Source organism: Strix uralensis, chromosome 17, assembly GCF_047716275.1.
Source record: "Strix uralensis isolate ZFMK-TIS-50842 chromosome 17, bStrUra1, whole genome shotgun sequence".
Taxonomy (NCBI): domain Eukaryota; kingdom Metazoa; phylum Chordata; class Aves; order Strigiformes; family Strigidae; genus Strix; species Strix uralensis.
In genome coordinates this window covers 5,482,456-5,508,894 of record NC_133988.1, presented here as the reverse complement: position 1 = coordinate 5,508,894, position 26,439 = coordinate 5,482,456, and the positions used below count along the sequence as shown (strand labels likewise).

Genomic DNA, 26,439 nt, shown 5'->3' with positions numbered 1-26,439 from the left:
AATATTCCACAAGATTTTCCAGTGAAACCTTAATGCAGAGGAGGGATGCACTTTGTTTTATCCTCAAAAATAGAATTAGTCATAGCATGGGGGATGATAAGGAAAAGGGGGTGGGAACTGGTATCTGAAATCATTGGTGTTCTCAATATGCTTTTGGCTCTTGAGACATGTCAACAGTGTTTATTTTTACAAATGAAGCTGAGTCAGAACTAGAGTAGTGTAGAGAAATCCTAATTTAAAAGGCCAGTTTGGGCATGCCGTATGCAATGCACTGGTCCCTTGCTTCTGAAGACAAGATTCAGATGGTTTTGGTTCACTAGTAAAATGCATGTTGGACTGGGTTTAGTCTCCCAGTATACTCTGTTTTAATTGCAAAATCACTTTCCAGTTCAGTTATTCACAGAAAAGATGTTGGATGATAAGGGTTCACAACAGAATTAAAATACCTTAGCAGTGTAAGCTGAAGGAAGTGCACAATATCTGATGTTTGCAGTTGTGGTCAGTCTGTCACTTAAGAAGGCACTGTAAGAGCAGTAGGGGAACTTTTCTTACTGGGATCTTTCAGCAAAGAAGAAAGGGGTTGTCATAATAGTCCACCGAGAGAGCTTTTCAAACTTGGCAACTGCTGAGAGGGGGCTTTTTCAAGGTTAGTGATCTAGAATATGAATAGGAGGCCAAAACTATGTAGAAATAGTACTTCTAATATTTCAAAACAGTTATGTTTTAATCCCCCCTCCCCTTTTCTCTTTTCATTCATTCTACAACAGGTTATTCTCTTAGTCTTTTAGTAAGAGTATTTTGTGAATTCTTTCCAAGAACTTCAGCTGAATTTGGAGGTAGACTTTACTTTCAGTAGAGACAATTAGAAACTTGTAGACTTCCTGGATTCTCATTTTTTTGTGAAACAGAAAAGAATTATATAACAGAACTTAGAATTTGGGTTCCTGCACATGTTTGTAGGTTGTATTAATTTCAGGCTGCTAGACCAAAGTTCTGTGGCAATTTTATCCAGAATGTTGACCATCTTGAGGTTATGAACTTTTCACATACCAAGTTTTTGTGTGTGCATGTTTTTCTTACAATACCTTCTTTTTTTTTTTTTTTTCCTTTGGACCTTTAGGCTGTGAAAGCTAGCTCAGAGGCAACTGAACTTCTTCAGAATATCCGCCAAGCAAAGGAGAGAGCTGAGAAGGAGTTAGAGAAACTGCAGAATCGTGAAGATTCTAATGAAAGCATGAAGAAGAAATTGCTTGAAGCGGAGGTGAGTGGAGAATGTCTATCTAGAGTAAGTTGGTTATTGGGATGTGTCTCAGTTTAAAAACCCTCATCTGGATGACTGTGAACAGCCTGTATTCCTGTAGTAAGTATTCATGGGAAAGTGATGTTAGACATTAATCCATTTTTAATTAAAAAGCAGATATGTCTTTGAAGAAAACTGAGAGGCTTTTTATTTTCAGTGAGAAGTCAATAAGGATATGTGGTTAACATAAGGGATTTGAGGCATGATGAGGATTTCAGATATAAAAGACAACCATATATTGACTGCTTCAGCTGACTTTTTCTAGAAACGTACTGCTTTGTGATAATGCAGAGTTGGTTAGCCTAAATGGCAGTTAATAATTGCTCTACAGGAACGGCGCCATTCTCTGGAGAATCAAGTGAAGAGATTAGAGACTGTAGAACGAAGAGAAAACCGTCTAAAGGAAGATATTCAAACTAAATCTCAACAGATTCAACAGATGGCAGAAAAAATTCTGGTGAGCAGAGGTGAAAATGAAACATAAAGGGTAAGAGTTTGTAAGAAAGGGTAGGAAAGGAACGGAAGACATAGAATTGCATTGAATAAGGTGGAAATTGTTGAATAAAGGGGTTTGTTTCTTGTACCAGTCATACTGGAGAAGGCTTAAGCACTCAAATACTATTAACAACTTCAGTTACAAACTCACTCCTGTACGTTTAGTCTTAATACTACTTTAAAATTCTCAGTGGGAGCACTTTTAAGTCAACTTAGTAATATTTAAATTAATTACCTAATGAAGTAAAACAGGACAGGATACTGCAACAATAAAAACATTGATATCTAGCTTTTAAACTGAATTGCAAAGAAATTGAGCGATCAGATCTACGTGAAATGCTTACATTTTGAAGCAGAGAGAAATTAGTCATCTAAACTGTTCGTTTCCAAAGATAATATTTGTCAGGAATCCATTTTCACCCACATACCTTCTTTGTTGGCAATTTCTTGTTTCTCTCCTTGTTAAACCAATTAAATCTTTATAGCGAGTTGGTACGTCAGTCTACAGCGAACCAAGCAGAGGGTGTTCCTAATACTTTCACTTCCCTGGGACAGGAAGTATAATTTTATAGTGGAATAATTAAATTAATTTTGTGTTTCTCATGAGATCTCTTTCTGTGTTGCCAATAAGACAAGGAAAAAAGAATTACATTTTACTGGTAGCAATCCTGAGCATAGACACACTTGAGGAAGGCCAAATGGAAATTTATAAATAACTGTATTTGGAGTCAACAGATGACCCATACTTATTCTGGGTAATAGCTGCATATGTAGACTTCAGCATCAGAATGCCTAAGCGTGCTCAAGAAAAGGTAGAATTGGTTCTTTAGTAGTGCTGTTTCTTTCAAATTGTTTTGATAACATGAGTGCATGGTAAGTGGGAGACTATGGTTTTGCTGGGCTCAGAGCCAACTTTATGTTTAGAAATAGTGTAAAACTTTGAATTGTTTCATAAGCCTCTTGTGTATGGTTGGGGATTGTTCCTTGGTTTTGATTACGTTCTCTGTGGAGGAAAAACTGGAAGGGAATGCAGAAATATCGACTAATTGTTTTACACCATGGGATATGTTTAGCTCTTATAGATAGTTTCCATGGCGTTCTGACAGAATGCTGGACACACAAAAGTATTTTATAGAAAAGTCAAACAGGTGTTGAAGAAATAATCCTATGGAGTCTTTCCTAGTCCCATGCAGCTCTGATCTGGGAGCACAGGGTAATAGTTTTCATTTTTCTCCACTGCTACCCTGTTTGCTCCCTCAAGTTGATCTCTTTTAAACACTTTTGACCTTTCCTGGTATAGAAAGGTAGGAAGGGAGCCGTAGATCCAGAACTGCATAGAATAAGGTGGAAATTGTTGAATAAAGGCATTGGTTTCATGTCCACTCATCTAGCAGTCCTGAGAAGTACCTGCTGGTCTGCTTGAATAAGAAGTAAGAAACAAGTTAGGGAAGGTACCTATTGCTGCTTGAAAATGTAGATTATTGCTGTGATGCTAATAACAAAGTTAGTGCTACATAGAGAATAGTAAATGAGAACTAGAATGGTAAGAGATTACCTTTTTAAACCCACACTGGCTGTTAAGTGCCACTGCAGAAACTGGTGAAGCTTCTGCTACAATATGAGCAGTCTGATGCTGGTAGCTTTGAAGCTGCTGCTGATCTGGTTGTCTGATTCTCTGCCAGGACCTGAAACGTGTGGGCTTCTGGGGGAGGTGAGTTGTCCCTCTTGTTGCTGGGAGACATATTTCAATTGCAAAAAGCAGCAATCTCCATTCCTTGCAGAAGTGTCGGGTACTAGGCACTGTAGATGACCTACTTTTGTTGAACCTCCTCTTTGATTCTCACTTCTGGAAAAAGAGGTCTACTGCAATTACTGGAGAAAAAAGGTCTTTGCATGTTTTCAAGATGAGGAAGATCAGAAAAGAGAATATGAAAAGAGCTAAAGTAGAAATATCAGGAAAGTTTCCTGTGCTATGCAGTAATGAAGGTAGACGGGAGACCTGGATGCATCCCAAAACCTGAACTTGTCTATGCAAGAGTCAACCCAGTGGTAGTGAATGACAGACATGGATCTGCCTCTTGTTCTAAGGAAATTGTTGGAATGGCAAATACAACAATGAATGAGCATAAAGTTCTATACACAACTCTCGCGAGGAGTCCTGTTGAAAGGTGATTATAGATATATCCTGAATAATACAGTCAGACAGCAGAAATAGCTGACTTCCAAGATACGAAATTATTTCAGTCCTTACTGTGCATGGCTCAAACTATCTGATGTGAAGTAAAGAGGTTAAAAATATTCTGGTATGTTCTACCATATCTATGGCATCCTGTACTTTACATTTTCCAAGCAATTTATAAATAGTTATTCTGACAACATTCGTCTGAGGAATATAGCAAAGTAAATACTATTCCCACTCTCTGAATTTAGAATGAAAAGCATAGACAGCAGTGCCCCATTATTGAGCTCTTCCATGAGAAAACAAGTGAGAGACCTTGTTAAAAATAGATCTGGACTTCCTGTGATGCCACTTCTATAAAGTGTTTATAACTGCTTGTTTTCACAAAATGTCCTTGGCCCATCTTTGGGAATATTTTACTGGGTAATGGAGATTCTTGCTGTGGAAGTAGAACTCTTTAGCAGTATATCTGCTAGATGGGTCAGCAGCAATATGCAAAGCTTAAAACTGATTATGTGCAGCTTTCATAATGTTTTTTTATTATCACAGCCCTGGTCTTGGGATTTTTATAGGGTGAAGCCTTAGAAAAGAGAATGAATGAATGTTTGATACCTGTGTAACATATACACACAGCACCTACTATTTCTTTGTGTCTGAATATGAATCTCTGCTGCTTTTAGGAGCTGGAAGAAAAGCATCGTGAGGCTCAGATCGCAGCACAACATCTGGAGTTGCAGCTGAAACAGAAGGAACAATTCTATGAGGAAAAACTCAAAGTAAAAATATCTCCTTATCATCTTCCTACAAGCTTTTGTGGGTAGAATGAGTTCAAGGAAAGACAGTTGCCTTTAGGCTCTGATTGCTTTGTATTATGAGTTGCCTTCTTGCTTAACACTACTGAAGTGTTCAGAGAGCTTAGTGGAATCTGAATAAGTTTTTCTTCTAGCCCATGCCATTGTACCTTATCTGTCTTTAACATTGCGTAAAACAGGTGGCATCTGAAGTCAGAACTATAGGAGGGTAGTTGCTGATTGTAATTTGACTATTGCTGACTAAATAATACTTACTTAGTGCTATTGGATCTCACATCCTGAATAACTTTCAGTTCCTACTGATGACTTCTATGAGTATTCACACAGCCTACCTGCAAGTTTTAAATTTGGCAAATACTATAGCATTTCTGAAATTCCATCTTCTTGGAGCTGTAACATCTGCCAAGAAGCCACAGAAACCACCCACTTTGTTTTTGTCTTTTCCAGGGTAGCATAAGACAAACAGTTAGAAATAGAATCATAGACACCATCTAAAATTAGGAAAAACAAATTGGGAAATAGGAGTATGTGCACTGGCTAAGGATTTTTTTTCTAAAGAACCTGCAGTACATCAGCCAGTAAATGCATTTTGTAAGAATCTTTATTTCTACTAAGCATAATCTGTTCTCAGCAATCTTTGTCTAATACGTTTACCTAGGACTTTGATTCTACATTGCAGCTTAAATGTGAGAGGATGTAGTATTTAAGAGGAGAGAAGAAATTTCTATGGGAGATATGTGCAGGAAAAAAGAGAAATAAGAAGGAAGATCAGAGGTAGATATTGGGAAAGGAGAAGTGGTGACATAAAAACTGGAAAAGAGGATAGGGTTTGGAAAAAAAATTAAAAGAAAAAGAGAGCCAGTGTGTTATGGCAACATATGATATAGGGTTTAGTAAAAGGAATCAGGAAGCCAGGTGAAAGGGGTTCAAAGGGATGAAAGAGGACATGGGATGTTTGTAACGGGAACAGTAAAAAATATCCTGTGAGGTCCAGACTTTTGCCTTTGAAAACTTGTCTTTGAAGGAAATTACCTTCAGTTTAACAACTGACTTAAAGCTCTGGACATACGTGTATAACATTCATTTTTTTTAAAAATATAACAATTGGTTACCTTAGTCCTGTTCCTAATGGCAGGTGTTTGTGCCACAAAAAGAAGTGTTTTGCTTAGCGGTTTCATTTTGTGTCTCTGACTTGAAGAATTCACGAGGTCTCAGTTACCTTCTCACACATACTTATGGAACTTACAAATTGCTTCTGAGCCAGATTGGTAGGGCAGCCAAAGGGTGTGCACTACCTTATTTCCTCTATTGGACATATTGGGGTATAAAGTTTTTCTGTTTTCTGTTGCATTAGTCTGGAATATTTCCTGAACACAGTTTATATGACTTTAATAATTAAAAAAAAATCAACAGTATCTCCATGTCTTCATAAAATTCTATCATTAAATTCATCAGAGATAACTGAGGGAGTGCTCTTTTCTGGTGTTTGCTCTTCCATGGATTTCATGCAATTGCATCTTGGGTTTAATTTTGCTTGAGACTGCTTAAAAAAATTGTCTTTCTTGATGATTTTCTTTCTGCTTGCCCTTTGCCCAGTGAAACAGATATAACTTAGACAAAAGAAATGTCTTCATTTAGGTGTTGGAAAATCAGATGAAGAAAGATCTTGCAGATAAGGAAGCGCTTGAGAATATGCTCAGAAGACATGAAGAAGAAGCACGTGAGAAATGTAAAGTCCTGGCTGAACAGAAGGCGGTATGTATAGTTGAATTGGAAATCAAAGCGTTTTAAGAGTAGCTTTCTGAGACTCTGATTTCCAGCAAGATAATCTTGTTTGAGGTTTTGTAGAGTTTCTTTGAAGGAAATCCACTGATTAATACTAATTTTAAAAGACATGGGTTTTTAATTCAAGGTATCTTCAAGAATATTTCCTTAAATGTAGCAGCCTAGCTTGCTATGTACCCATCGTTTTGTGCATTGATAATATAATGGTTGCTCTCTCCTAAAATGAAAGCAGTTGTAAATAGCTCCAGTGATCCATCTGTAATGCTCTTTTGGCCACTTGATTGGTTTTCTTTTACTTCTTTTTGTTTCTGGGAAAAGTTCAGACATTTTTAAAACACTGTAGTTATAATCACTGCTATTGTGCAGTCTCAAGGGCACATTGCTCTGTTTCAGATGATCAATGCAATGGATTCGAAGATTAGGTCACTGGAGCAGAGAATAGTGGAATTGTCCGAGGCCAATAAACTGGCAGCAAATAGCAGCCTTTTTACCCAGAGGAACATGTAAGTATAGCAACTGCTATCATACTGGTCACCACTGAACAGTTGTCAGTAAGATCTGTTCTATTAATGTAAAAGTGGTACTTTCTTGCAGGCCTGCTGTGCTCCCTACTTGTTTTTCAGTGATGCAAAAATATGCTTGTTCTTCAAATAGTTGTGGTTCGCTGCATATTTTGTGTTTCCTCAAACATGACTAGGAAAATTGGTTGGTATTGCAATGTTTCCTTTGGAGCCTTTCCTAAGGCTAGTGCTTTGTGCAGGGTTACCAGATATGTTAAATGAATAGTAATAATTTTAATGTCTGAAATACTTCTGGAGAAGCATATATACCTTTTTTGAACATACATATTGCTAATAGATCTATATTTTCTTTGGTTCCTGCAACAGTTACATGATGTTGAAATAGAAAACATTAAACACCTTTCTTTCACAATCATTCCATCCTGCCCTGATGGGTGAGAAGACAAGTAAGAAAACTAGATTTTTTTTTAAGGCAGTTTTTCTGCATGTTTTTGAATTGCCGGTTGTGAGAGTGAGGTGTTTTGCTGAAACAGACAGAAGTAATGTGAAGTAGGAGATACCCCAGCTTCAGATTCAGAGTGCTGCTTCAATTGATTTTGTTTTCTTCCTAGCCCAGGTAGCACCCAGATATTTCTGTTGCCTCCTCAACTTCAGCCTCTCTTTAGTTCTCCTCAATGACCAGTGTAACAGTCAGTTCAGTGGTTTTGGGGTATACTACTGTTTAAGATCTAATGTCATCTTGAATCACTGTGTAATCAGCAGTTGTTCTTGTGGTGAATTCTCATTTATTAAACACAAAGGAAATCTGTGTCAGATCTTTTTGTCTGCATGAACTTTATTTTGCTTTGGATTTCAGCTGAGATTCCTTGTCCTTATAATGATGTTTTTCCTTCATAAATGACTTAAAGGCATTTTACTTCAAGTGTAGGAAGAAGTGTGCCTTGTTTTCTATGTCCTGCAAGGTAGGGCTAAAGTATTACATGCTCTTACTGAGTTAAGAGATTGATGAACTTCAGCTGTCTGCAGAAAGGTTTTCACTGTGTGTCAGCTGTTGAATGCAATGTCAGATAGTGTCTCTGTGGGAGGTACTTGGATGGATTCACCTATAATATTGAATAGAAATCAAACAAGAATGAATTTTGGCAAAAAGTTGCTTGGTTTTTTTTTTTTCTTTTCAGTGGTAATTATGCTCCAGATATGTAATGGCTCTAATTTTTGTTGTATTTCAAATATCTGGCAAGTTATTTTAGCCTGAGCAGCCAGAAATATTCACAGAAAGGAGAAATTTAATTGTGTTGCTTGTGCTCCAGATGACCTCGAGTTAATCACCTATGAAGTTTGTTCAGGCAGCAAAAGCCATAACTTAGCTTCAGTCTGAAATTAAAACAGAAGTATTGTCTCAATGAGTACCTGGGAAGCATGTGCAAGGTCTAGTGCCACAGTCATTGGTGCTGAACTGACTGTAAGAACTCAGCTGAGCTAAATGCGTCCTCCTAGAGCAGGACACTTGACTGGTGATGCACAGAAAACAAGAAAAAATATAATAATATTTTAACAAAGAACTTAGAATATATGATTGAGAGACATATTGTCAAGAAATGTAATTTTGTGGGATTGATAGAAGATAGTACAGCATTAACAGTTTAAGAGAAAATTGCTTTATTATGTATGCAGGTAGCTAATGAAGTGGTGCTTATTCTGTGAATTGTGGTGCAAATGTATAAATCTGTTGTTGGACTGTGTTTGAAATCCACAAAAGCTACAGCTAATCTGAGCATGTTTGAAGAGGAGAACTAGTGATTAAACCCTTTGGAGGAGAGGGGAACTCTGCTAGCTTTTGTTCCATTAGTATCTGAGGAAGCTAATGATTATCAGGCTCCTGAGAAGATAGCCCAGTAAACATCAGGAAGTGAAATAGCACCATTTGACAGTTCTAGCTGGCAATAATCTGTAGAGGTAAATTAAAAGAGAAAGGGTGAAAGGGTGGTTTTGTGTGCAATGCACAGAAATGTGAGTCAGAAGACTTAAGTTCTATTTTTAGTTTTGTTAAGTCTTCCTGTTTGATCTTGGGCAACCCACATAATTTCTCTGGGATAGGATTAATAACAGCTTATCTCACAGTGAACTTCTTAAAATATTAATTCATTAATATATGTAGAGCTTTGTGAAACTTCTAAGTAGAAAGCACACTATGAGGCAAAAATTTCCAATGCATGATAAAATGATTCCAGGAATTGTAAATAATGTAGAAAGACCTTTTTTCCTTTTTTTTTTTTTTTTTTTTATGTGGGTATCCATTTCAGATTCTTATGGTAATAATCGTTGCCATCTCTCAAAATTCTTCTGAGCACAAGTAATTATTTTTCTTCACTTTGTAGATTAAGATTTTCATCAGATACAACAAAGCTTTGCTTCAATGTAGGTCAAGTTCTAGGTCCATTACAACTGGAAAAAAAACTCAGCAAAACAACCCACAACACACTAACCCCTCAAACCCTAAACCATAGGGTTTCTCTCATCTCATAGAAATACGTTGTGTGAAAGCAACTATTCTTAGCATTTCTAATGACATGTAATAAGGAATTGGTGAGATGAGAATGAACTGTAGCTTAAATGTTGTTGTAGATTACTGTGTGCAAGATTAATTTTTCTGTGCAATTTACAAACATGGAATTTTAGTGCTCTGGGTATATGTTGATGAATACATTAGTACATGGATCTTTTGCAGGCAGGAATAAAGAGTTGACTTTTTTTTTTTTTTAAGTTGGGATATAGCATTTAAGCTATGACCTTAACTATTCTGCTTAACAGGAACCTTGTATATTCATCCTTACTTCCCCCCAGTGAAAGGACCTGTGCTAAGGACATTTTGGGTCTGTCATTTGTGCTTTTCTCCTATCAGGAAAGCCCAAGAGGAGATGATATCAGAGCTCAGGCAACAGAAGTTCTACTTGGAAACACAAGCTGGAAAGTTAGAGGCCCAGAATCGAAAATTAGAAGAACAATTGGAAAAGATGAGTCACCAAGATCACACTGACAAGAACCGCCTGCTGGAGTTAGAGACTAGGCTGCGAGAGGTGAAAACTTGGGTTTAATCCCTCCAAACAAGCTTACTTGAATGTACCCCATGTTGAGTATTATAGTGAGAACTAGAATTAATTTGTTTTAGTTCTGTGTGTCATAAAAAAGGGTATTTTAAAGTGTATTAATTTAGTTTGGTCGAGCAGTACATTTTTTTCCCCTAGGAATAAAAAAAAATTTAAAATTGCTCATTAGAGGGAGATAAAAGTAAGTATTAAGGATTTGACATTCTTAGACCTAACTGAATCTGAGCTTTTAGATCACCTTGCTTTCTCAGGATCATATTTATGATTTTTTGTACAATATCCTTATAAAGTTGTCCAGCTAGAATGGTTATGGGGTAGAGAATAGAAGTTTAGCTATGTGCACTGACCAGCTTAACCATAGCCTTAGAGTCTACAGAATGGAAAGTAAAGGACACAACTGAATTGCTGTAAGACAACAGGAGACCTGTTGCTTCATGCACATTTTTCAGAAGTTTTCTCGAAAGGAAACCTAACAGTAATATGAAAATATGCATTTTTAAAAATTTGTGAGCTGTGCTTCATTTTTAGTTTTGTATCAACTAGTTTGGATCCACTTCAAATCTTCTTTTACCTTCTCCAGTCTCACTCCACTAATTTTCAGCTAAGACTGAAATCTTGCCTTTAGCTAAGAGGGTTGGACGACCAACACATGTCCTTGTTTGACCGGAAGTTGGTTGGGACCAGTGTAAGATTTCTGGCAGGCTTGTCGCGCATCTACAGCACAACAGACAGATTCACTTGGGATAGCAGACAGCCTGAAGAAGGTGCTAAGGTTTGGAATTGATTTTGAGCACTGAGATCTGTTCTGCTGCTTGTTCATTTCTTATCCATTTCTGGAAATAACATGTTTATCCCTGAGTATGCCTCAAGAAAACCTTCAACAGAAGCCATTCAAATAAACCCAGAGCCAGATGATCTGGTTGGTTTCTTTAAAAAGAATCTGAAAGGAAAATGAAATATGAAAGTCAATTGCAAAATGTATGTAATGTTTACGTGCACGTAAAGATTAGTATTGATTAGTATTTTATATCAACGTTTGATATGTGATATTTGAGTCATACCTGGAGCTATTCTTGTGCCCTAGTTGTTGTTTCAAAATGCCAGGTTGCTTTTAACCTTTTTCAAAGCAAACCAGTAGATTTTAGGTAGTAGACAAAGCTGCGTCCTTGACTTCTCAGTGACTTAAGCAATCTGTCAAGATGTGATTTTTGGGATAGACATGGCAATGGCATCTTAAAGTGAGGTCTGAAATGAGATTACATTGCCTCTATTTTCTTTGTTAGTAACTTATATTTGGTATGCTACTTTTTCTTTCTTCAGGTTAGTCTAGAGCATGAAGAACAAAAGCTGGAACTCAAAAGGCAGTTGACAGAATTGCAGCTGACACTCCAGGAGCGGGAATCTCAAATTACTGGGCTGCAGGCTGCACGGACAGCCCTGGAGAATCAGCTCCGCGAAGCCAAAACGGAACTAGAGGAGACTACAGCTGAGGCAGAGGAAGAGATTCAAGCTCTCACGGTGAGCCCTAAAATTTGTACTATGAGCTGTATGTGCAGATTAGAATTATGTAGATGCATGTTTCATAAAGAGATTAAAATGAATTTATACTATTTAATTTTAAAGTTTCAGAACAGGATATGAAGTGTGCCTTGTGTTGATAGAGGCAGGAATGGCTAAAATGTCGAATTTTGTCTTATTATCTTTAACCATACGAAAGCTTCCTAGTAGTGGTTCATTGCTGCCAAAACTGTTTGTAAGAGCATTATTACTTTTGTGATGAGGTGGAAGCTGCATAGAAAACTGTTTAGAGTTTTACTCGGTGATTTACTTACTATTTAAATAGTATCTCATGAGTTTGAAAGTACTTGATGATCATAAATGTTGTGATGATTTTTTTCCCCTCAGTTACCCTGCTTTGATGATACTTATTTGGGGAAAAACACCCCAACAGATTCCTAGGAAAATAGTGTCGTTAGAGCATAATTTTATTCCAATGATTATTTCATTAAAAATTGTCACGTGTGTCTTGCAGTCTCTGGTGAGGTGTGTGAATGATGTAAGGGAAAAAAAGTTCAATTCCCTGCCCCCTGTAAATGGAATTTTAAATTATATGCTGCTGGTTGCTGTCTCTTGAGTACAAAAAGATGCTTTCAAACTGCTTGATTCTAAGAAAGATTTCCTTCATTAAAGATTCCCAGGGCTGTGGAGGGAGAGTGGGGAAGTATATGACCTGCTACCAGCTAACTCCCATTGAGCAGCAGTCTTTAATGACCTTCAAATCCAGTTATTTTGTGCATTCTCTTGCTCCAGTGGCACTTGATTAATGAACTGTTCTGAATATTTCTGCCATTGCTGTTTTTTGGAAGGGATGGTGGGCTCAGCTGAGATAGGTGCTTGTATTGCGTTGATGCTTTGGGTAGATGAATGGGAGCACTGTTCACTCAGCGTGGTTCTAAAGTGGGTACATGCTGGGAAAGTACAGCAACAACATCAAGGCTTAAGGATAACTGAATAGAACATGGCATCAGTTGCTTTTTTGCTCAAAACTGAGGCGGTTCCCTCCCAACTGAAAGCTTTGCGTGCCAATGGGATGGTGATGTGCTTGGTATCTTTACCATGACCTGTGTTCACTCAGTTATTGCTTCAGTTAATTTGGCACAGTGATAGTGCTTTTGGACCAGCTGTTGTAAGATAGTCCAGTTTGGGCTTGGGAGTATTTCTGTTACGGATTTTTTAATATACTTTTTTTGGTTTTCACATTGCCTGTTGTGGTAAGACGGCTTTTTAGCTCTCATATTTGACTTCTGATGAAGAGTTTTTTCTTGTTTAGTCTCTTGGCTCTAACAAAAATGTTCTGAATGAAGAAAGGGGGCTGGATGTGCTAGTGCACTAACCTTTCATTTGTTAAGTTTTCAGATAGCATATGACATTAGGCTCTTGTTAAATCAGTTTGATGAATTTTGAGAGAGGCCATGAGGCTGAAACAAGAACTTTTGCTTTGTCATGCTTTGCTTGTAAATTAGGAGGTAAAATGGTGCATGCAATACCGCATTCTTTAAAATAAGCATTTGCACTTTGGATGCTGTCTTCCAAAGAATTGATTGTTATGTTTCATCACTGCTTTTTAGAGAGGCTCAGGATTAAATGGTAATTTATGGTAGGATTCAGGTAGATGGACAGAGCTGTTTGGGATAGCTTGCATAATACTTCATTATAGTTTTTCTTTGCAAGCGTTACATTGTATGCAGTATTTACTTTCTATGAAATACCAGTCTGGATATGGAAGTAAAACCAACTCAAATTTAAATGTCAAGAATGTACAAACTTAACATGGAATCGACATGTCTTCTGGTGACCATTTCAGATAGAACCTTTTACATAATTCAGTTCTCAAGTTTGTACATTTTTCTAAAGTAGTTCAGAATTGGGAGTGTAAGTGTGTTTTGATTAAGTAGGATGTGACTTTTGCTAATCAGTTCTTTGCCACTACAGAGTGCTTTCATAGCCTGCAGCATCTGCCTTCCAAACTTTGCTTGCTGGTAGATTGTTCTGCAGTTTGTTTAGCAACAGCTGTTGGATTCGAATTCTAATGTATGAAAAATTGATGATTAACTTCTTACCTCCTTTAGGCACATAGAGATGAAATCCAGCGTAAATTTGAAGCCCTTCGTAATAGCTGCACAGTGAGTATTAAACACAGATCATTGAATTATTTTGAAATTAACAATAAGGACACAAACAATTTATGTATTTAATCCTTGATGACACTAGTTCCTAATGTGGACTTCTGGCTTCAAGGTGTTAGTAGGAGCTGGACGGATTGGATTTGATTTCTTTTAGGTTTCAGGTAAACCTCAATTTGAGGTTTCAGTCTGATCACGAAATTAACACTACTCTTCTTTTTGGAGAAGAAAGTAAATTAAAACATCCCATTGCAGTGCAGCTAATAAGAATGGTGTAGCAGCTGCAAAAAATGGTTGTAGGTGAAGATCCTTTCTGGTCACAAGAAGAAAAGATCTACCTGCCCAAATCCTGAGCTGCATTGTAGATCTAGGCCAGAGTGGAAGAGCCTTCATGCTGCTCTGGGTTTTAAGGAGGACTTTAACACTGTTTGAAGAGGCAAGAAATGTTATGGTTCCAAATAACACATTGACATGTAGTCACCTGCTCAAAGAGCAGAGAGTACTCTAGGATCTTAATTTGCACCTTCTATTGCTTGAGATCTTTTGACATGTTTTTAGATTAATTTCATCAGTTGAGGACAGATGTTGGAGGGTTTGTCAATCAGTAGGGATTCTTGCAGATTTACACTATCTTCAGGCTTATGGTGCTTGATGGACAGCATCTGTCTTTCAATTACATGAATTACAAAACCAGCACTGTCCTCTGGATCAGCACTGATTGATTGCCAGTCATTCTAGGCTTTTTCTCCTTACCCCACCCTATAAGCAGGGCTTAACTGCTGGTTTTTTTATCTTGATTGTTTCCCTACTTCCAGTGATTTCCTCAGACTTAATTTTTCATGCTGTAGATCTAAAGTATCTAATGTTCAAGTTTTCGTCTTTCAAAAATATCTTTTCAGGATGAGTTATTCTGTTTTCCTCAGTTGCTCTTCAGCACTAAGCAAGGGGATTCATCTATTCTGTTCATAGAATATGCTGACATGAAGAAATGAGGAGGTAGAGTTTACCGAAGTGTGTTAACCTCTATCTAAAAGAAATCCTGCACAAGAAACTTTACTTTTTGCTCCCTTCTTTGTTTACTTAGCACATATGGAGCTAGAGGACCAATCTATCATGTATCTCACCTCCATAGCTATCTTCTTTTGTTCTCTCTTGCCCTTTGTAGAGAAAGACACCTTTCTATGAAAATGCTTATGTGATCTCCATGCAGGCAAAAAACAGTTGTGGAAAAACTGTAGCTTCTTTTCACTGCATGGTAGGCTGCCTTTCAGAGGTTGTAACTCATTATCTAGTAACACTTTGGCTCTGTAAGTGTGGTGAACAATCTCCAGCAGTGAAGTGACCCATGACATTTCAAGAATGCTGAGTGCTTCAAAGGTTCTGCACAAAAGGGTTTCTAAAAGTGTTGTGCATTGTAAGGCCCTTCAGTGGGATAAGTGGGATCAGACATCCTCATCAATAAGAAATTAATTAAATAGTTCCTAAATGAATAATACATGCTCATCATACATTCTCTTTCCAGCCCAGGAGAATGCATGTATAATTTAACTAACCATGGATAGAAACTTTCTTGTTCTGTGTTAGGAGTAGTTCTAGCTGTCCATCCTGTCTACTGAGGAGCACTGAGAGAAGATAGAGGACAATCTTTTAGTGACAGTGAGGGATCAGGGAACGTTTATTGTGATGCCTTCACCGGATGTTTCAACCTCATTTTTCTGATTGTGACCAGTATGATGCAGACTTTGCTTTTTGGTGACCATGTGATTCTAATTGAAGGTGATTAGAATTTATACTCCTTTTAAAATAAGATAACACTTCGAGGGAATAATTGTAATGTGCTGGTACGTACTCAGCATGATAATGAGTGGGTTTATTCTGTCAGCAAGTTTTCAAAAGATACCCCTTTTAAGCTGAAGCAAACTCCTTGAACTAGTCTGGCAAACTTTGGTATGGAATTATTTTTTATTTAATCTTATTGAGAAGCCCAAAACAACGTAAGAATTATGAAAAAAGGATTAGACAGGGAAAAAAATTAAAGATTGAATTACTTCAGTACTTTCATAGTAATCAAAAGGTAAATATTTTCTTTGGTATTTCTTCTGTTTCTCTAGCTTCACAAAGGTCACAGCTTCCAATTGTAGAGAAGGCTTACACCTCAGCTGTGTGTCTGCTTTCCTTGTACCCTCATTGCACTCTTGTTCTCCCTTATGCTGAGGTCTCTGACCAAGTAGGCATTTTTTAGGTTCTCCTATTTGTTCATTTTAAATTTGCCGTGTTTTGGGGTGCATACATAAAGACCATTGCTATGTTGTCAGTTGTAATTTCTGCCTTGTTTGTGAATTTATATTCAGTTGCTCTGATATTTCTGCATTGTTTCATCTTGTGACATCTTTGTTTTACCACTGGGGTTCAAAAAGAAAATGCTAGCATTTGCTTTCTCTGCCTCTCAGTTGTGCAAGAAATAATAGGATACATGATTACAATAAAAAATTGTAAACTGTAGTACCTGCTGTACACACACACAGATGCATGTGGGCACACACGAAGAGCAAGATTTTATCATAATCTTCTCACAATGATAGCTCAACCAGCAAATCTGTTGAGGGAGAAGGACTAGTTCCCTACATTTAAAGAATTATTCTATCAAAAATATAATCCATTGAGTGTTAAAAGTATTTTCCTGGCAATCAGAAAAAGATCAAGAAATAAAAGGCACTTTCTGAAATAGGAAAATTTATGTATTTGTCAGTTGTTTCCAACTGCCTCTTAATTACAGCTTGTTGCTGGATCATCAACACATTTGAAGTTAAAAATAAAACTAAGTTAGCTAAATAAGAGTAGAATTGTTTCAAAAATAAAACATTCAGTAAGCGGATGGTAAAGTCTATAAATATTTAGAAGAAAAGAATCCTATAAAGTATTTACACAAAGCTTAGTAAAAGAATATTGTTATTCCAGGGAACCACCATCTGAATATTCTAGTTTTTTTCAGGTACAGGCTGTTGCTTTTACTCTAGCAAGGAGAGTGGCATTTCTTAGTACTAATTGGATATTGTATTCCCATTTATTCAAAATTTCTCCAATAAAACAAGGTTTATCTTCCCTCCTTGAGGTTCTTTTGTCATCATCTTAAGTATTAACATTAATACTTAAGTATCTTAAGTATTAGCAGGCTTGATTCTGCACTTGTCTATGAGACTGGATATTGAGGCATTAAATCTGCAAGCCCGTTAGGCACATATATCATTTTAGTCACGCATAAAGTCCTGCTGATTTTGGTCTAAGATCCTGATTCCACATTGGCTCAATGTGTTGGCATACAAGAATAGTCTGTATTCTCAAGAACTTTCAAAATTGTGTCTGAAGATGTTTTATACTTTGAAGCTAAATTATGTTTCAGAGTAAAGGGATCTTGCCCACTGTAACAAGGCTAAATACCCAGGCAAAAACTTTTAGATGGCTTTGTTAAATTTGTAAAAAAAGAAAAAAAAAATTGGCTGTTGGGTGGGAGGGGTTATGCCTGATTCTCATTTCACGGAAAATGTGATGGCAGATGCCAGTTACAGGCTGAAATGGAGCTTTGTAGTTTTTGTAGCCTGACAAAAAGTCAGAGACTTCTTGGGTGTTGATGAGGTGTTGCTGTGAAAGAAGCTACTGGGACCTTCACTGTGGATGACATCATCATCGTCATCTGAGGCTGAGGCTCATGGTTGGTAGAGGCAGCTCATCTAGAACTACAGCAGAGGAGTACAGGAGACTGTATGTTTTAATGATGGGCTGGTGTGGGAAGGAGAAGAACGCAGACTGTGCAGTGTCCTACTACTCTGCAGCTACTAACGAGAGCAGCGTCCCTCAAGCTAAGCCATGATGAGATTTTGGAGACTGAGATCTCCATGTAAGGTGTGTTTCAAGTCACAGATGTTGGCTGACTATGGAAAGGGGAAGAAAGCGAGGAGTTCATTGTTATATATTGATCAAACAGGTAGAGATACAAGACTGGTATCTATCAGCAGCTGTGTTCATTAAGAGGCTTGGTATTCTGCTCCGTTACAACGCTTGGTATTTCCCTGCTGGAGAAGCTTTGTCTCTCGGATCCAAATGTGAGTAGGTTAAGACAAAGCGAGGCTGATGCCTGCTTTTGCTTCCTTCTCACAATAATTTGGGGCTGAGAGATAGCTTTTTCTTTTTTCCTATTTACTCTGACAGTTAGCTTTCTAGTAAAGATTAGTGAGGGTGGGGAGGAGTGGAAATGGATAGAGTAAAACTATGCATTCGTCTGGAAGTTCTGAATTAAGGTTTTACAAAAAATTTCATTAAACTCCAAATAACATGCTGCTGATAGCATCCTGAAACAGTTAACCTTGGTGTGTCCTGGCATTTTCCTGCATATTTGTTGGCATCTGAGAACTGAGGCGTCTTCATGAAGAAATAAGGTTATGGAGAAGTTTGCAAGCTGCAGTTAGTAGTATTCTAAAACTGGTTCCTTTTCTCCTTTCCCTCCTTATTTTCCCTGTCATTTTGATACCTGGAGTATATGGATTAAACTTCGTACATTGTGTCTGATATGCAAACCTAATCGTCATGGCCCTGAACTGCTTGTTGCTATATTTAATTTGTGATCCATGCCTGGAGAAGTTTTTGTAGGGCCAGGTATAATAGCTGTGAATCTGTGCAATCTCACAATAGAGAAACACTTTGCTTTTCTGAAGCTATTTAATGGGGAGGGAATTGTGCTGAATATGTTAACTTTTGCTGAAAAGCTATTATGCTTGGGCTGCTCTGTAATATTTAAAAAATGAGATACAGTCTTTTGTATCAGTATAAAGATAAGTTGTCTGCTTAGATGTGGCATGTAGTGAACAATCTGCCAGATTAGCATGGTGTAGTTAGATTCTATCTCTCTTGTGGATTAGTCATGATGAAGATGAGCATAGATTGAGAAAATTTCAGTTGCTCTGAGTGATGATACAGTGGCACAGATAAGGCTGCCTAGATTGTCTGGAATTGCTTTTCCAAGTTTTCAAGTGTTTGGTTGTTTTATAAACTTTAAATGTGAAGATTTTTGTAATTATATTACGGGTTTCTAAAGGGTATAATAGTTTTCTTACAGACTTTCCTTTAATGTACTTACAAATCTAACTGCAGAATAGCTCAGGGTTAGTTGGTTGGTTTATTTGGGTTTTTTTGCCTGGGGATTTCCTTAACTGAAAAGAAAAATACCTAAAGGTATTAACTCTTTTCAGGTACAGGATTCTGGCATAGGTTGTATGTATGTATGCTGAAGACAGCGTTTCCTATCAAATGTGGTTTTTTGATCTGTGTTTGCTTTCTTCTTGGTTCCCAAAACAGGCATTTATACCACGTCCCATTTTCCAGTGTCAGTATTACCTATTGCTATTTAGGCTTTACAGTATTTATAAACTCTGTAACCCTGTTGGGTTATACCCAGCTGCAGATAGCTTTTAAAAATTGGATTTGTCAACAAATTTCCCCTTTCCCCATGAAAAAAAGGAAAATTGTACTGAAAAGAACAAATTTTCTCTCTTTAAAAAAGTACAAAAAAATCTATATATAATATATTTGGAATTTAAGCCAAGTCATTTTGGAATTGTCAATAAATATACTATTAGGAAAATATTCAAGGAAGGAGATCACATCACTTCTTCTGGAACCCTGCTTTGTTATTTGTCTTAAGTTTTCCAGAAATATCCTACTAGATAAAATGTAACAGTGAAATTAAAATGGTTTGGTTTAATATTTTATTCGGGGAAAGAAGTCAAAATCTTAGAATATAGAATAAAGGCAAATGGCAGCTTAACTTCCAGCCCTTAAGGGATAAAATCAACTTGAAATACAGCCAGTTTTAAAAAATGAATTAAGTAGTTTGACACATTAATTCTCCATGTCACCTTCTCCATTTTGTGTTTCTCCCATGTCTGCTTTCTTGTATTTCAAAACTAGTTTAATAATTTTTATAGAATATATTTGTATTAATATATAAAATATATGTGGAAGAAACCGTGGATGTATAAAAGATGTCTTAAAAGTGCCTAGATGTGTGGTGTGGCTAAACATAAAAGAAGTAGAAGAAAAAGCTTATCTTACCTGGCAGTCAATAGAAGTCTCAGATGTTACTCGTAAGAATGGCAGGTAAAACACTGTAAAAACAAATGTTCTTTTGTTCCTTTTTGTTTGTATAAATACACTTCTAAGGTCTTATCCCTACAGCCATATAGACACTAACACATCCTTATGACACAGTCTGTGTTCTTTGAAAACTTGAGGCATAGAATACAGAATAAAATGTATTTTGAATAGGGCAGTAACTGTGCTCAAGAATCAACCACACGATCAGATTTTCATTAAAAATGTTGTGTTTTAGCGTATGAATCATTTTGATTTGACCCTAAACATATGGGTAGTAGGAACTCCCCTTCACCCAGCAGGGAGTAATGTCAGTTGGACTTTTTCTGCTGACAGTTTAAAAACCAAATACTGTTAATTTAGATCTAGGAGAGGCATGGTAAAAGGCTGCCAATACATGCATTACGGATTCTTCAAAAAGAAATGGTTGTCATCTTTCCAGATAGCTGAGAAGAGCTGCATGCTCTATGCTCTACTGCTTTAGATATTTAAGTCTTTGGCTCGTGTAGGAAATTGGAACATTTAAATTTGAATGTGTGGCCAACTGTGCTCTGGGATTTTATTTTTTCCCATTTAATGAAGTATCTTATTCACTCTTCTTTGACATCTAGGCAAAAAAGCCTCTAGAACATATTTGTAAGAATTGAATATCAATTGTGTAGAGCTTTCCGGTTTCTGAAATTCTCTTTATTAAGCTGATTTCAAGATTATACTGAGGTTCCTTTCTCTTCTGTTGTGATGACGTTGGTTTTGAGTTATAGTATAATGCAATTCTGATTAAACAAATGGACGCTTTCACATCGTTAAAGGCAAGGCTATTGTCCTTGTTGAATTTTTGCTTTTCACTGATTTTTCTGTTAAGTCTGTTGTGCTGCCACACTTTTTTCTTTCTTTATGTATCCCGTGCTGCCATCCATAATGCTGTTACTTTGATAGAATATATTTCCTAAAATTTTTCTGCGTTTCCTGGTTACATATAGTGTTACATATAGTAATATAAACGATTGCTAAGCAGATTCATCAGATTTTACTTCCTCCATTGCACTTCTTGTTCAGTTTTCTTAAATATCACACTTCAAAAGCCTTTCTGAGATGTACTATCCTCATTTCACTTAAGGGGAAATTGAGGCAAAAAAAGGTAAAGTGCTTTGGCAAAGACATGCTGTAAGTCAGCAGCAGATCTGAGAATACAGCCACAACTCCCGATTCCCAATCCAGTGCTTTAGATGTGACAGTTCCCTCTCAAATAATAAATTGCATTGCAGCATATTTATACTCTAAACCAAATTTTTAAAAAGTCAAGCTATTTTCTGTAAGAAACAAAGCTATTCCTAATCGAGGTATACTCCCGTGCATAAAATCTACCACTACAACATTGCTTTTGTTTAAATTTGAAAAAAATTGAACGCCAGGCTGTCTCCTTGCTTGACAACAAATGGTTCTGTGAGAAGAGAACACTTCTTCAAAAATCTCTACTCACTGACATGTAATTTAATTTATTTTTCTTTCTAGGTGATTACGGATTTGGAAGAGCAGCTGAACCAGCTCAGTGAAGATAATGCAGAACTGAACAATCAGAACTTCTTCTTGTCCAAACAACTTGATGAGGCCTCAGGGGCCAATGATGAAGTTGTCCAGTTGCGAAGTGAAGTTGACCATCTCCGTCGGGAGATCACTGAGAGAGAGATGCAGCTTACCAGTCAGAAACAAGTAAGGCTTTATAAGTCTGGATCACAGCCTCTGTGTGATAGCTAGCAAATTATCTGAAAGGCAAAAAATTATTTTTCATCTGGAAACTATAAGGAAAGAACATGCTTCCAGGAGCAATGGCTTACACCAATTATCGTTTAAGCCTTCCTTCCCAGAGCAGTTGAGTGAATGGAAATTTTTGGTATTTCTCATTGTATTTTCATGCAATTTTACTTAGAAATTTTGCACTCTGAAGATGTTGTAACTTAAAATTATTCATTTTAATTTTGTGACCCTGGAAATTTCAAAAATTTTGTAATGAGATAGAACTGACATTAACGGCAATCACAAGTGAATGTATGGAAGCCTTGAAATAAATGGGTTGTGATTTACCAGCTTATGTTTGCTGCCAATTTGCATGTACTCTAATTTAAATGGTAAGGCTGAAGCTTAAAGTGCACGCTTGATGTGGGATGTGAGAATTGATAGGAGGATTTATTTTTAGACTATGGAGGCCTTGAAGACAACATGTACAATGCTGGAAGAGCAAGTAATGGACTTGGAGGCCCTGAATGATGAACTCTTGGAGAAAGAGCGTCAGTGGGAAGCATGGAGAAATGTTCTAGGAGATGAGAAGTCCCAGTTTGAATGTCGAGTTAGAGAGTTGCAGAGGATGCTGGATACTGAGAAACAGAGCAGGTCTCTCCCTCCTCCTCCTCCTTTTATTAACTTTTATGAAAATGCTCTATAGAAGCTAGTACAAAAATTATATTTAGAATAGGATATGGGAGTTGGAACTAAATATAAATTCTTGTGAGGTAGTTCTAAAAATGGTTTATTAGTTAATAGTCATTCACCAGTGATATTGTTCCTTTTGTTTCTTTGCAAGCGAGGGATTCGTGGGGAGTGGTATTTATCATTGTAACTTATAAAATGTCTTGATTTATTATCTTCTGCTTTATTATATGAAAAAACAGTCTTTGATCCTGCCTCTGTGGGGTCTTGAAATTTTCGGGCTGTAGTTCTAGCAGGGGCAGGAACAGGGTTATATAATATAAAAGGGTTGCAGCAAACAGTCAGGCTTTATAAAGTAACATCCTGAATTTGAGGCAACCCCCTGAAAGAGTTATTGATGCCACTGCATGCTAGGAAGAGGTCAAGCCCAGAAAGGAGTTAGGTAACATTATTTTCCATTTTAATACAGAGTGAGAGCAGATCAGCGTATTACTGAATCTCGCCAGGTGGTAGAACTAGCTGTCAAAGAACACAAGGCAGAGATTCTAGCCCTCCAGCAAGCACTAAAGGAACAAAAACTCAAAGCTGAGAGCCTTTCTGATAAGGTAAGTTAGACTTTCATGATTAGATCAGATACTTTTCTAGAGATATTACTTGTAGAAATGTGGTCTTGAGCAGCTTTTTCAAGATTTTAGAGTAAATGTAAAGACTGAAGGTCATAGAATAGAGTTCTGTCTTTGAGCCAAAGACCTTGGATTTCCTTTTGAAAAAGACTAAAGCAGAAAGCAGCCTAAGATGCTTGGAGTGTACAGTGAAGTCCTTCAATGACTTGATATCTGCATTTGAGCAATGGCATACCAAAATACTGTTTGGTTGGTTTTCCCCCTTATAGTAAGTAAAGAGTAACTGTATCATTTTTCTTTAGCATGTGCTTGGTGAAGTTGGATTAGCATTGTGGAACTCTATATTTATTAGTGTTCAATGTTATTCTGTCTATCTATCCCACCTGCCTAGCTCAATGACCTGGAGAAGAAGCATGCTATGTTGGAGATGAATGCACGCAGTTTACAACAGAAGCTTGAGACAGAAAGAGAGCTCAAGCAGAGACTTCTGGAGGAGGTAACCTTGGAAACTCATAAATGCAGAATGTTCCACATCTTGAGGGGGAAAAGTTGTGTGAATAGCAGTGTTACACATCCATCCTTCTGCTGTGTTACTGGGCACAATAATAAAGTTGGGTACAATAATAAAGTTGAGGGGTTTGTTTTTACTTAAAACTTTGCAAAGTGTGTGGTCATGTTGGAGCAGTAAAAGTGAACTGCTCCTCAAGGGGTGGTGAGCTGGCAGTCAAGGGTGACAGCAAGTCAGGCAAGGACAGGGGTGTTGCAGCCGGTGGGCACAGTCCCACAGTACCTGAAGAAGAGCAGAGCAGGCTTGGTGAAGGTAATCAGGTTCAGCCAGCAGCCTGGTGATTGTTACAGAAGCCTGTAGTGATGAGGCACGTCCTAGGTCAGGTCTGCAAGGCAAGGTCCGTGCCCAGGCACGGCATTCTTACAACATAGCTCTAACCAGACTGAGTGCACGGACTGCAGCTTAAAAACAGCTCTGGAGCCAGTGTGCTAAGGGTGCACGGGTGGAGGCCACAGGTGAGGCTTCTCACAGCTTTTTTCATAATTTAGCTGGGTTCACAGAAGTCTGATCTAAGGTTACACACCCGCACCGTATCAGCGAGGCATTGGGTGCAGGCAGCCAGACCTGGGCAGTGGGGGACAAGGTTGCAGAGGAGGATTTCAGGGGAAGGGTGGTTACAGACAATTAGACAGGGCAATTAGAGCCTTTTGGTGTACTTGGGGTACTGACAAGGTGTCCCAAGGTTGAGAACTACATTATGCATCCCAGTGAAAGATTTATGGCTCTTGCTTCATAACATGTGAGCATTAATGGTTTTCATACTCGGGGACTTTCTCATCAAGAAAGTATAAAACCTGAAAGAATTAGGAGTAGTTTGTCATGTGCCCTGTTCTGTTTCTACTTGGAGACAAACATGTAAACAATTGGACATAGTTTTCCTTATATGACTATAGAGGAAGGAGTTTATCCTGGTATAGGAAAGAATTTATCTTTTTTCATTACAAAGTATTGAGATGGCTTCTGGTGCTTGTAAAGAGAGCTTGAGAAAACGGCATCAAGAAATTCTTCATGTATGTGCAGACTTATTAACAATTACAAGATTTTAAATACTTAAAAAAGGAAATAACTTGAATGTGCAGTTGAAAGAAATGGTGTTACTACAGATCAATGTAAATACACTACATAGAAATGCTTGTTTAGTCATAATGATTCTGAAAGGAAGGAAAACTTCTAGAATACTGTGATTTTCTAGCTTTTAAAGAATTGTCTGTTTACTTTTAAGTTCTCCAATGATGTCTATTTTACAAAGAGTGATAACTTTTAATAGCTTTTATTTATTATTACAAACAAACAACAAAACCAGAACACTGGCCTTTGTTTTCCTCTTAACAGCAGGCAAAGCTGCAGCAGCAAATGGATCTGCAAAAGAATCACATCTTCCGCCTAACTCAAGGTCTGCAAGAGGCTCTAGATCGAGCAGATCTTCTGAAGACTGAAAGAAGTGACCTGGAATATCAGCTGGAAAACATTCAGGTGAGGATGAGGAAGCAGTGGGCAGGACTCTGTGCTCCCAGATATGATCTACGGTTTCTGTGTGACACTTTCCTGATACTATTTTTTAGCTCTGTTCTGCTATTGAATTATCTTCTATTAAGATGAAATTTATTCTGTGTATGTATGGTTCACAGGTTCTCTATTCCCATGAAAAAGTGAAAATGGAGGGCACTATTTCTCAGCAAACCAAACTTATTGATTTCCTCCAGGCAAAGATGGACCAACCAGCAAAAAAGAAAAAGGTGGGTGAAAAAGGTTTGAGAGGCATGGAATTAAATGATGGTTTTGTGATGAGTTATGTGCTGTGTATTCATAATATTCTGTTTTATTTTTCTTTGTGTAACACAAATGTGTCCTCATTTAAGAGCATTCTGAGCTGCTGAACGCAAACTTTACTAGGCAGAATGTGTTCTTTGTGGCTTTTCCAGTATTTTTGTTATTCCTACAATACTTGTGTTACAATCCAGGAGCTACACCTCAGTGAGGCTGTAGGAATACAGAATTTTAACTATGCTTTTATTTTTAATGGTAAGTATGTATGTGTGTATGAACATATTGTGTATCTAGAGTGGTTGTCTTGTAGTTACAGCATAGGATTGATTAGTCAGGCGATGTGACTTGTGTCACATCTTTGTCATAAGCCGTTCTGTCATTTTGAATTAAGTAATTTAATTTTAACCAAGTATTTTGAGATCCTCTGTTTAGATGCTTTCGGAAACTCAAGGTGTGAGTACTAACAGGTAACGTACGCCCCTCCTTTAAATTAATCCACATCTCAACATTTTCTCTCCAGTGCCAATATGAACTAAAAATCCATCCTTACGCATATCAGAATTACCATTAGGCCCTCTGGCCGGACTGCCACTAGCTAGTTTCACTTTGCCTAGTTTAAGCCATCTCTTACTAGGAGTTAGGAGTTGTCTGTGTGTTTCTGTTGCTAGGGCCTGTTTAGTCGGCGGAAAGAGGACCCTTCTTTACCCACACAGGTTCCCCTGCAATACAATGAGCTGAAAGTGGCACTGGAGAAGGAGAAGGCTCGTTCTGCTGAGCTGGAGGAGGCTCTACAGAAAACACGCATTGAACTCAGATCTGCTCGTGAAGAAGGTAGGGGTTAACAGAAAAGGTGAATCTGGAAGGAGACGCACGTTTTTGGTCTGAAAACATGCCTTTAATTGTGTGCCACTATAGCAGTAACATATGTTGTTTAATTCTTATCTACTGCTGTGAAGATGCAATAAGGCTGCACTTCTTTCTGCGGGCTGTAACCACTGAATGGTTACACAGAACCACTGCTATGAACTAGT

The 26,439-nt window shown here is 37.5% G+C and overlaps 1 protein-coding gene across 7 annotated transcripts in view; it reads left to right on the top strand.

The window, feature by feature from the left end:
* Positions 1-26,439, top strand: part of CIT (citron rho-interacting serine/threonine kinase) — a 72,462-nt gene that overhangs the window by 30,231 nt on the left and 15,792 nt on the right. For 6 of the 7 annotated variants that reach the window (XM_074887013.1, XM_074887008.1, XM_074887006.1 and 3 more), the window contains 15 exons: positions 1,121-1,261; positions 1,632-1,757; positions 4,655-4,750; positions 6,425-6,541; positions 6,965-7,074; positions 9,995-10,169; positions 11,520-11,717; positions 13,829-13,882; positions 21,539-21,736; positions 22,221-22,414; positions 22,920-23,055; positions 23,465-23,569; positions 24,974-25,114; positions 25,270-25,377; positions 26,077-26,239. In XM_074887013.1, the coding sequence (XP_074743114.1) occupies positions 1,121-1,261; positions 1,632-1,757; positions 4,655-4,750; positions 6,425-6,541; positions 6,965-7,074; positions 9,995-10,169; positions 11,520-11,717; positions 13,829-13,882; positions 21,539-21,736; positions 22,221-22,414; positions 22,920-23,055; positions 23,465-23,569; positions 24,974-25,114; positions 25,270-25,377; positions 26,077-26,239 (2,062 nt within the window). The remainder of the gene's footprint in view (positions 1-1,120; positions 1,262-1,631; positions 1,758-4,654; positions 4,751-6,424; positions 6,542-6,964; positions 7,075-9,994; positions 10,170-11,519; positions 11,718-13,828; positions 13,883-21,538; positions 21,737-22,220; positions 22,415-22,919; positions 23,056-23,464; positions 23,570-24,973; positions 25,115-25,269; positions 25,378-26,076; positions 26,240-26,439) is intronic. The other variant, XM_074887007.1, reaches the window with a different exon arrangement.